At 55.6% G+C, this 11,834-nt stretch overlaps 1 protein-coding gene across 1 annotated transcript; it reads left to right on the top strand.

The window, feature by feature from the left end:
• Positions 1-3,632: 3,632 nt before the first annotated feature.
• Positions 3,633-8,983, top strand: AQP2 (aquaporin 2). Its single transcript, XM_042025749.1, has 4 exons — positions 3,633-4,240; positions 6,052-6,216; positions 6,934-7,014; positions 7,878-8,983. The coding sequence occupies exons 1-4, from the start codon at positions 3,875-3,877 to the stop codon at positions 8,091-8,093; spliced, it is 828 nt and encodes a 275-aa protein (XP_041881683.1). The 5' UTR covers positions 3,633-3,874; the 3' UTR covers positions 8,094-8,983.
• Positions 8,984-11,834: the final 2,851 nt, after the last annotated feature.

Below are 11,834 nucleotides of genomic sequence, written 5' to 3' on the forward strand. Positions count from 1 at the left end.
AGCCAGGCTGAGAGGTTCATTCCTGGTGGAAGCCAGGCCGAGGGGTTTCTGCCCCTGCTGCTCCCAACACAGATGAGTCCATTCCCTCATTCCCATCTGTGCTGCTTCCCAGGCCCACAGCTGCCATTCCCCACATTCTGCTGGGGAACACAATGGGACCAAAGGCTCCGGCACATCCACTTTTCCAGGCAGCCAACAGAGAACCTCAACCAAGAACAGGATTTGTCACAATACAAGAATTTAATTATTTTCTTTTAGGGGCTGCTCCTGGAGAACTCTCAGAGAGGATTCCAGCTTTACCCATTCCAGCTTTACCCATTCCAGTTTTCCCCATTCCAGTTTTCCCCCTCCTTTGTGGGACAGAAATCTTGCATTTCAAGGAACAGCAGAACCAAAACCAGCCCAGTTCGTACAAAGTTTGTACTAAGCCTTATTCCAGCGGTGGATTCTCCAGTGTCCTATGAAAAGGGCATTTGCTGCCATGGGAAGCAGGAGTTCAAGTTGTCCCTTAGACTGTTTTAGAGGAGGGGGAGTTGCCTGCAGGTGTTCCCTGCTCCCAGAAAAGAGCAAAAAATGGGATTTCCAGCGGGGTCTGGGCAGCACATGGGACTCCAGTGACGGATCAGATCCAAGCAGGAAAACTGCCCGTTGTTTATGCAATAAATCTTTTTGTGGCTCCGAGGTATTTCAGATGGAATGGAGATACCTCGGGATGTTTATACTTTCCTGGAAGCCAGGGGAGCAGAGATATCAGGGTCATCTAAAGCACTGGAGGAGCTCCTGGTTGTGCAAGAACCGTTCCCTGCCTTGCAAAACGTTCTTCAAAATGTGGCACCTCCAAAACATTCCTCAAAACATGGCACGGGGACCTTTCCTGCTGCACCAGCACGGGGTCCAAACATGGACACCAACACAGGGTCCAAACATGGACACCAACATGGAGTCCAAACATGGGGTCCAAACATGGACACCAACACAGGGTTCCAAACATGGACACCAACACAGGGTCCAAACATGGGGTTCCAAACATGGGGTTCCAACACAGGACACAAAGATGAGGCACCAACACAGGGCATCAACATGGGCTCCAAACATGGACACCAACACAGGGGTTCCAAACATGGGCTCCAAACATGGGGCTCCAAACATAAGACACCAACATGGGGCTCCAAAACAGGGCACCAGCATGAGGCATCAACATGGGGTTCCAACACGGGGTTCAAACGTGAGGCACCCACATGGGTTCCAACTTTCTGCAGATGCCAACCCTCTCCTCAAGATCATTAAATTTGCACTTGGTCCCGGGGAGGGCCAATAACACCGTCACACCCCAGGAGCTGGGGTTAACAGGTAAAATAATGCACTTTCCCAAATTCATCGGGCTCCCTGCAGGGCTGGAATACTCCTGGCTGCTCCCAAAGCAGCAGCACACCTGGGGTGAGGTGGAAAGCCACATTTCCATCACCTCCAGCAGCTCCAGGACCCCCTCCTAGACACAAGCACAGATTCAACAGCCCATTCCCAACCCTTCAGCTCCTGGGGTCTCCCACTTTTCCCAGGAAACCTTGGCTCTGCCACTGGCTCAGCGCCTGGAGTCAGCAGGGCCTGGTTTTGTGCCGTGCATGGATTCCTCTGTAAAAGCAGTGGGATTACAGTGCTGGCGGTCTCTGGAGAAAACTGGGATGGGCTGTTCTTACTGGAAAACACCATCTCCCAGCACAGGTCATGAACCCCACGACAGCCGGTCTCAAAATGCAGCTCCGACCCTTTCCCCGCAGTCCAACCATGGCACAGACCGCTCTAAGCTCAACACAAACATCTCCAGTTTCAGTACCAACATCTCCAAGCTCAGTACAAATGAGCTGCAATGAGTTTTGCATCTCCAGACAAAACTCAGGACCACGAGGTTGGACTTTTAAGTTGCTCAGAACTAATCCTGCTGACTTCTTCCTTTTAATTAGTCCTGAGCACTGAGACATCCCCACACTCCCCACAAGTAACCACTAATCAGGCAGGGTATGAGCTCCAGTAATTACCCAGATTTGCTCTCCATCCTCCCTGCAGTAATTGCAGCCCTGAGTAACTCCTGCCCTGAGTAGGGCTGAGCCCTGTGCCAGGCACGTGGAGCACGAGCCTGGCGAGGACCACGATCCCGAGGCTCAGCAGCACCCAAACCCCTTTAGCCTCCAAACCTGTGTTATGGGACTGACTCCACTGGTGGAAAAGCTCTGGCTGGAGAGATGCCGGGGCGGGATGCAATGCAAAGGGAGGATTTTCAGAGGAAAAGGTTTTATAGGACCACAATCCCACCTTGTTCAGACTCAGCCACAGGCTGGACTTGTTCTTCCCAGAGTCCCCCACTTGTTAAGAGCAATACTCCCACAAACACCTTGTTTTAGAGGGAAGAGAGGGAGAGGAGAGGGAAAGAGAAGGGAAAAGAGGAAGGAAGAACGGGGAAAAGAAGGGGGAAGGGGAAAGAGAAGGGGGGAGGGGAAAGAGGAGGAGGAAGGAAGGGGGACGAGAAGGGAGAAGGGGGAAGACAAGAACCGTTCCATTGGAAGGGACCCACATCCATCCTCTGCTCGCCTGGGAGCTCGGTTCCCCACCTGCCATGGAGAAAAGAACCTTCACATATCCCTGCGGGTCCCTTCCAGCTTGGGATGCCCCATGATTCCATGATGTAATTCCAGCAATATGGAACGTTTCCCGGCAGTTCCGTGGCACTTGCACGGCTCCTCTGGAAGGGAAAAATACTCAGTTTATTGTAGGGCGAGAGCCTCTGTTAGAGCCCAGAAATGGACACCTGGTCCTCTGCATCCCTCTGGGATAAAATGGCCCTTCCAGCTACAGCTCTATCCCGGAGGAGCAACCCCACCACAGAGTCAGCTCTGGAGAGGAAAACAAGAACCAGCTCCTCAGTTTCCAGCAAAGCCACCACCCCCAGTGACAGGGCAAGGAAAAGGCTCTACAGACATCCCTCAGGAACGGGAAATGGAGAAAAGGGAAGAGAAACTTTCTGGGCAAGGAGCAGATGGGAAGAATCAAATCCCAGAGAAGAAAATCTCGCTCTGGGATTGACACCAAGAACTAAAAGGATGTTTCTGAAGAGCTGAGTTGGCCAAAATGGCCATAATTAGGGCACAGTTGGTGCTCCAGCCCTGCGGTCACATTTTCATACAGGAATTTCTGACAGTCATTGCTTTGGGACTGGTTCCCAATTTTCTGGGTAGGAAATCTGTGCCCAGGCTGCAAAATTCTGGTACTCTGAGGAGCTGAGCTGTAGTGAATCACCTGGAGTTTTGTGCCTCCCCTGCACTCACTTTGCATGGAATCGTGGAATATCCTCAGCTGGAAGAGACTCTCAAGAATCATTGACTCCAGCCCCTGACCCTGCACAGGACACCCCCAGGAATCCCTCTGTGTTCCTGGATTTTTCTGGTTGTTAAATCACAGCCTGATTTTCAACACAACCCGACCTCAGCTCCAGCTCCACAGACCCCCCGTTGCTCCCTGCCCTTCCCATGCTCCCAGGGTCCAGCTGCAATGGCAGCTCAGGGGATAGATCCCAGCTAAGGAAGCCCAGGAGAATGGGAACCGTCCTTCCCGGCAGCGCTGGAGGCTGATGTGTGACCTCCCGAGGGTGGCTGCATTCCCCGGCTTTAATAGAAGGGGCAGGATCTGATGTTCCCTCAGCTGGAACACGGAAGGAAAAAAGCATCAGATTTCCTGGGACCACGATCCCATCTCCTTCAGCAGCTGATCCTGTGGCCCCCCCGCCTCCAGATATATAAACGCTGTCCCAGCTCATCCTCAGGGACACAGCAGCAGGTGGGCACTGAGGACACTCCAGGCAGGGTCACTCCTGGGAGCCTCCATGATGTGGGAACTGCGCTCCATCGCCTTCACCAGGGCCGTCTTGGCGGAATTCCTGGCGACTTTGGTCTTCGTCCTCTTCGGCCTCGGCTCTGCCCTGAACTGGCCCTCGGCGCCGGCCCCGAGCACCCTGCAGATCGCGCTGGCCTTCGGCCTGGCCATCGGGACCCTGGTGCAGGCCCTGGGCCACGTCAGCGGCGCCCACATCAACCCCGCCGTGACCCTGGGCTGTCTCCTGGGCTCACAGCTCTCCCTGCTCCGTGCCCTCTTCTACGTGGTGGCCCAGCTGCTGGGGGGGGTGGTGGGCGCTGCCATCCTGCACGAGATCACCCCGGCCGACTCCCGGGAGGGCCTGGCCCTCAACAAGGTGAGGCTTTGGCAGAGGATGGGCTTGGGAGGGCACGGGGAGGCTGGGCAGGGTCTTTGGAAAAGCTGGGCAGGCTCTTTGGGAAGGCTGAGGGGTGGGAGGAAGGGGCTTGTGGCCAGCAAAGACCTTCTGGGGTCGGCGAGGGAGCCTCTGAATGCCGCAGCCCAGCACCGGGACCCTGCTGCTCCACGGGTCCTGCCGGGAGCAGGGATGAAGGCAGGACTCATCTTCCTCCTCTGGTTTTAGGGCTAAAATTTCCGGAGGTCAATCAAGTATTTCCCATTGAGCCACTTCTTCCACCTGGGAAATGTTTCCTCTTTTCGTATTGGTGCCAAAAATGTCCCTAAAGCCAGAGGAAGGATCCAGCTGGCCACAAACACCTCCCGTGGAGTCAGAACCATCTCAGTTTCCCCTGGGGCTGCACTGGGGAGGACTTGGATTCTGGGGGTCCCAGGGGTTTAAGGAAGGACGCGTCTGAAATAGCACCTGTGCCTTCCTCCTGTCCCAGGCTCATCCCAACTTCCCCTCTGGTGTGGGAGCCTCTTCCCAGCTCTGCTTTGGCAAAGCCACAATTTCCAGGTTGCTGGAGTGGTGGGGAGAGGAGAGATTTGGGTCTAAATCCCAGATTTTCATTAGATTAAGCTCGTTGCTTGCATTGTGACGGGATGGTCCCACCGGATCCAGCTGGGTCATCCCAAAGCACAGCACATGGATTCCCTAAAGCATCACAAGGATCTCAGGCTGACTTCAGACAGGGAAAAAATAAAGGCAGGGAAGCTTAGGAAGCCATGGGGGATTCTCCAGTGGTATCCCAGCCTCCAACACCCCCTTCCCCACGGCTGCATGTGATAACCAGAGAGGGAAAGGAACCGAAACCCAGGGATTCGCTGTCCCCCCTCCGTGCCCACCATCCCAGGGCGGCACAGGCACCTGCCGGGATCAGCATCACCCAGCCCCGACGGAGCGAGGGAGGAGCAGGGATCGGGATGGGAAGCAGCTCATGGAAATCGCCTTTCCCACGGCAGGGAGGCACTGCCAGGACTCAGCTGCAGCGTGATTAAGAGGGTTAAAAAGAGGGATTGTGGTTTAATCTGAACAAAGGGATTTAGGCCGATAATGACCCAGGGTAATAAAAGGAGGTTTAAGGGAGACTCAGACTGCTCCAGCTTTGCTGGTTTACAGCCTAAACCACCTGAAAGTGGGAACTGGGGATTTTGAGAAGGTTTTTTTTCCCTGTGGGCTGTTCATCGTGCTGCTGCCTGCACAGATTATCCCGATAAAAATGGAGGGGAATACTGGAGAGGAGAATGAGGAAGATCTGACTCTGGAGCTCGGGCAGGAGGGCAGTTAGGACCTTCCTGGGACCGCTGAGCAACAGGATCAGATTTGGGGGGACACAGGGAAAGAAGGGACAGAGTTGGAGGAGAGGGGGTGCAGCCAGGAACAGCTCCAGATCAGACCTGACAAATTCTCTGAGTCAAAAAAAGTGGAAAGGGAATTTTTTTTCTTTTTTCATGCCAAAATATTTCTTTTCGATGTCTTCAAAATGCAACCTGTAAACTTTTCCAAAAGGCATTCTGCGTATGAGGAAAAGAAAAATGGAAAAATACCAAAAAAATGCCAATAAAATTTCCTGAGAGATCAGTCGAGCATTTCCCATTGAGCCGCTTCTTCTACCTGGGAAATTTTTTCTTTCTGGTGCCCAAAATCTCCCCTGTCTCCTTTGGCTCCCCCTGATTTTGGATTCCTCTCCACATCTCCCATCCGCTCACGGAACTCGGCCCTGGAACACGTTTTTGCTCCCGTTCCAGCTGCACAATGAGACCACGACGGGGCAGGCGGTGACGGTGGAGCTGTTCCTCACCTTCCAGCTGGTGCTGTGCGTCTTTGCTTCCACAGACGAGCGGCGTGAGGACAACCTGGGCTCCCCTGCCCTCTCCATTGGCCTCTCTGTGGCTGTGGGGCACCTCCTCGGGGTGAGTGGATGGGCCAAAACTTGGCACTTTTGGGGTTCTCGTTTTGTTTATGCCCGAAGTTGGTTTGGCTGCATCTCCGGGCTTGAGGGGAACGTGTAACCCGTGGTTTTCCAGTGGAGAGAGGGAAAAATCCCATCCAAGCCATGGGAGAGCTGTGGACTGAGCTCAGCTTTTATTTGGCATGAAAAGCTTGAATTTCTGGACTCTGCCTCTCCTTGAGTCCCATAGGGAGCTCCAGGGATCCGCGGGATCTCTCCTGGAGTGACCGTGTTGGCAGCTGGGGCTCTCAAGAGCATGACGAGCCTGGGAAGTGTTTGGGATGGACGCTCAGGGAAATCCCACCTGGATGACGCCCCAAAGCAGCCCCCACACCCCGTGCCCACAGGAAAACACTGTTGGTCACACCACACCTTCCATCCTCAACGCTCCACAGGCCCCTGTGTCCTTCGTCAGAGGCAGGACAGGGAATTGTCGGCAGGACTGGGAGCCCATGCCCGCAGTCATCCCCCAGCAACGCCACGCTCGGGACGCACGAGCTCAGGCACCTCACCGGGTTGACTCAGGCGGTGGCGGCTCCTGGAATCCCTTTTCTGGGAACAGGAATGCTGGAGGGTGAAGCAGCAGCTCAGGGAATGATTAACCCTAATGACACCCCAACATTTTATAAAATGTGGTGAAAGGGCTTAATGCTGACACCGACCATGGTGTTCCCGGCAGATCCGTTACACCGGCTGCTCCATGAATCCCGCCAGGTCCTTCGCCCCCGCCGTCGTCGTCGGAGACTTCAGCGACCACTGGGTGAGAACTCGGCTCTGGGGGTTGGGTTGGATGAGGCCCCCAAACTGCCAGTATTCCTCGAAACTCACCAAGCCAGACAAAATCCCGGCATTTCCATGCCAGCTCCCAGCTGGAGGAGAGATGGAGAGATTAGGAGCAGGAGGTGGGGCTGCTGGCTGCATAATTGGCTTTTCCAAACTCCACACTGGGAGCGTTGCAACAGGATCGGGGTGTGAGGTCTGTTGACATGACTTAGCACAGGGAAAAAACCAATGGAACGTGGAGCTGCTGCCAGTCCTGGGGAGCTTTCCTGGTTCCTGGATCTGGGTACACCTTTGGGAACACTCCCTGGCTCCCCAGGGAACGGCCGTGGCTCTGAGCCTGCCAGAGCTCCAGGGGAATTTGGGCGGCGCTCTCAGGCACGGGGTGGGATTGGTGGCGTTGTCCTGAGCAGGGCCAGAAGCTGGACTTCTTGGGCCCTTTCCAGATCAGGAGATTTTATTGTTTTCATCTGCAAAGAGCCCAGCTGGTTCCTGATGTGTGCCAAGGTGTCTGGCCCAGGCCGCTGCCTCCTCCTCCTCCCACAGCAATCCGTGAGTGGGTAGGAAAATGCTCCTGCAGACGGTCTCACATCACTCAGCACATCCCCAATGGGCCTGTCATTAATGCCAGGCTCTGAGCAGAGGGGGAAAGCTGGAAGGGGATGGTTGGGAATATCCAGGCACTGGAGAGGAGTTCAGGTCCCCAGCGATGGCCAGAGCAGAGCTGACCTCGTGTTTTGTTGCCAGGAAGGAACCCAAGCTCCCGGAGTGTCCCTCAGAGCTCCTCCCCACCCCTCAAAGCCAGGCTGGGTTTTGCTCACCCCACTCTTCTCTCCTCCCCAGGTGTTCTGGGTGGGCCCCCTGATTGGGGCTGCAGCAGCTTCGATCCTCTACAACTACGTCCTGTTCCCGCAGGCCAAAACCCTCTCGGAGCGCTTGGCCATCCTCAAGGGCTGCGAGCCCGAGCAGGACTGGGCCGAGCGGGAGGTCCGGCGGCGCCAGTCCATGGAGCTCCACTCCCCCCAGACCCTGCCCAGGGGGATGTCCGAGAAGGTGTAGCCAAACCTCTCTCTGGGCCGAGAGAGGGGCTGGAAACCTCTGGCATGATTTTAGTGCTTGTCCAGAGGAGCATCTCGCCTCTCCCCTCTCTCCCTTCGTTTCTCCTGGGGCACTGACGTTGACTCCTCTCCCGGGGAGATGCTGTGCTGGTCCCACCCACCTCCTGTCCCCAGCTCTCCCCACGCCCAGGGGGTTTCTGATCTGGGGGAGAACCAGTAAATCCCAACCCCGCAGGAACGAGGACCCTGGGACCCCCCGGGATGCCCTCTTCCACATCCCCCTCGCAGGACACGCAGCTTGGCTGAGGCTGTTCCCTCCCGGAGAGCTGCGAGGAGCCTGGAGAGTGTTCATTACCCTGGGTGTGGAGGTTGCCACCCGATGCCTCATTGCTGCTGAACTCTGCTCCCGTCTCCCGTCCCCGCTCGGCTCTTGGCTCACACTCGAGCAGGAGCAGGAGCGCTCACGCTGAGCCACGAGTGTCACACACGACAGATTCTGCTGTGAAAGGGACCAAAGCGCCACTTCCCACCTGCCACGGGACACAGAGGTGCTCCCACGGGGACTTTCCTGGGAAGGTGGGACTGGGAGCACGGCCAGGAGTCCCTGCAGGCCCCACTGGGGACCACTTGCACATTCTCTCTCCTGTGAAACGACAAGCCCGGGTTAAAGCCCAAACTCCCTAGCTCATTGTTGGGCCAGGGTTGTCCTTCCTCTCTCTCCCTGGTTTTCCCTTCCTTCCCCCGGTCCTGTTCCCCTCGGAGGCTCAGAGCACCTGGAGCACGTAAAGGAAAGATTTCACACCCAAAGGGTTTCAGGTGTGAAGAATCAGAACCATGGAATGGGTGGGATGGGAAGGGACCTCAAACCCCACCCAGTGCCACCCCTGCCACGGCAGGGACACCTCCCACTGTCCCAGGGTGCTCCAAGCCCCAATGTCCAGCCTGGCCTTGGGCACTGCCACAGCTGCTCTTGGCACCCTGTGCCAGGGCCTCCCCACCCTCACAGGGACGAATTCCTTCTCATCGCCATTGCTTGCTTCCCTCATCCCTTTCCCATGGCTGCATCACTCCGGACCCTCCAAACCCCTCCTACCCCTTCCCTCTGCCCTGTCAGGACCCGGCCATGGTCCTCAGTCTGGCCAAGGAGTTTGGGTCGGTCTCTGGGTGAACTTTGCTCTTTTAGCCATTAATTGAACCCCGTTTCGCTCTTGCTCTGCCCCAAGTTCTCCATTCCCAGAGTGAATCCCAGCACTGCCCCCAGCGCTGCCCCATCAGTGTCAGCCCCACCAGGATGTCTCTGGAAAGGCTGTTAATGGGACTATTCAATGAGATTGGACGCAATTCCCAATCCTAAGGGATGATTTACGGATCATTATGGATCGTTTCCCTCCCCCTGCTCTGACAGGAGCCCCCCACCAAATGCTGCTCTTCTCCCTCTGCTGCAGCGGCACCGCCCCCTCCTCCCACCAGCCCCATCCTTTCCTTTCCCCCGTGCTCTTCCTCAGGTGTTGGAGCGGCTGCTGCTGGAGGGAACAGGAGGGAGCCCAGCTTTGATCTGGCCCAGACCAGGTGTTTATCCACAGCCAGTCCATGCAAATACCCCCAGAGGGCTTTGCCAAGGCAGCACTTCCAGCCCTGGTTTGATCCACCCAGACCCGGGGATTCTGCTTCCCTTTGCTCCTCGATGGTGAATTTGAATTTTAGCTCAGAAGAGGCTCCTCAAAAATTCCCTCTGTTCTCAGCAATGGCAATAAAATCACGTTTTAAATCATTCCCAGTGTCAAATTGAATTTCTGTTATCAAATGCTCGCTTTTAAAAGTTGTTCAGGGTTTTTGATGCTTTTTAACAGAAAATGAATCCACGTAGGCACGCAAGAAAATCCCAGCGGACTCCTCCAGAAGTCACCCTGTGCATGTTCTGCTGTAGAAACAGCCACAGCTGAATTCAGTTATTTATTTAAATTAATCTTGGTGTGTTCAAAGTCTCTTCTCCAGATCGAAGCATTTAATTTATTATTTACCCTGGCAATGTTTAAGTCTCGCAGGGCCTGATCTTGAGGTTTAATGTCTGATAATGGCTCTCCTCTTCCACGTGAAGTGCTTTAAATTCCCTTTTACCCCCTGAATTCAGACACGGGGATCAAATACTGACACATTTATGGAAAACACTGGCACGTTTATGGTAAACAGTAGATATAAAGTCCCATAAAGTCACCTCCCAGACCCCAAACCCCTCAGCCCGGTGGCTGAAGCAGCTCCAGGAATACAAATTCACCTTCCCTGTGGAGCTGTGTCACTTCCCAAATTTCCCTGTCAGGAAACCACCCGGACACTCCAGATTGCGCCGGGGGGCTGGAATTGGAGGGCAGGGTCAGGAACCCGGAGCTGCCACAGACCGACCATAATCCTCCCTAAACTGGCAACACTTGGGATGTTGAAAATGATCCCAAGGGAGTGCTTTGAGCCAGGATTTGAAGCATTCCCATGTCCTGCCACCCCCAAGACCATGAGGTTTTCCCCTTCTCCACCTTGGGCTCCGGGATGGCCTCAGCTGTGGGCTGATCCTTCTGCAAAGCTGCACAAATTCCGGAGCACTTTGGACACATCCCTGTCCCCTTCCTTGCCTTTGCTGCTTGGCTGCCATATTCCTGGAATCATGGAATTGTTTGGGTTGGAAAATGCCGTGGAGACCAGCGAGTCCAAGCGTTTCCCCAGCACTGCCACGTCCCCCCCGACCATGTCCCCAGGTGTCACAGCTTTGAAATCCCCCCAGGGATGGGACCCCACCCCTGCCCTGAGCAGCTGTGCCTGGTCTGGAAAACCCTTTCCATTGAGGAATTTTTCCAATATCCAACTAAAGCTCCCCTGCCACAGCCTGAGGCCATTTCCCTGTTCCCTGGGAGCAGAGCCCGACCCCCCCCGGCTGCCTCCTCCTGTCAGGGAGTTGTGCAGAGCCACAAGGTCCCCCCTGAACTTCCTTTTCCCCAGGCTGAGCCCTTTCCCAGCTCCCTCAGGAGTTCTCCAGCTCCTTCCCTGCAGCTCCAGCCCTTCCCCAGCTCCGTTCCCAGCTCTGGCCTCGCTCTGGCCCCTCGGGGTCTCTCTTGGCAGTGGAGGCCTGAAGGGACCCCAGGATCTGAGGTGCCCCAGCAGAGCCCAGCGAAGGGGCCCTGCCCTGGTCCTGCTCCTCACGGCTTCTGACACCATTTGTAGTCATTCCCAAGGAATTCCCTCCTTTCCCCACTCCGCCTCCGGGAAGGAGCATTGCCACACCCACCCACTGACCCCTTACCTGTTGTGGGGGCAGCTGAGGGCGACCCGAGAGCATCCAAATCCCTGCTCAAGGAATCTGAGAGAACCTGGGAACACCGACCTCGATCCCAGCGCCTGAAGGGTGTCTGCACCACGTGGGGAAACAGGGAAAGGACTGGAAGAACATGGAAATAAAATCATGGCCTGGAGAAGCCCAAACCCACCTGCACCTTGGAAATCCCAGCCCAGGACAAACCCCTTCAGCCCCTGGTCACACCTGTGGGACAGGGAGGACAGAGCTCAGCCCAGGGTCACCTCAGTGGGGGCAGAGCTGAGTTCTCTGTTGGCGATTCCTTGGCCTGACCTTTCCAAATCCTGCCAGTCCCAACCCCAGAGCCTCCATCCGTCACTTCCCTGCAATGCCATGACCTGCCTGGGATCAGGTGCATCATTATTTTGCATCATTATTTTTATGGCTCTATTTACATATGGA

This window comes from Corvus kubaryi, unplaced genomic scaffold (genome assembly GCF_017639235.1).
Source record: "Corvus kubaryi isolate FWS band 111438036 unplaced genomic scaffold, C.kubaryi_AGA036_p1.0 37277, whole genome shotgun sequence".
In the NCBI taxonomy this organism is placed as follows: domain Eukaryota; kingdom Metazoa; phylum Chordata; class Aves; order Passeriformes; family Corvidae; genus Corvus; species Corvus kubaryi.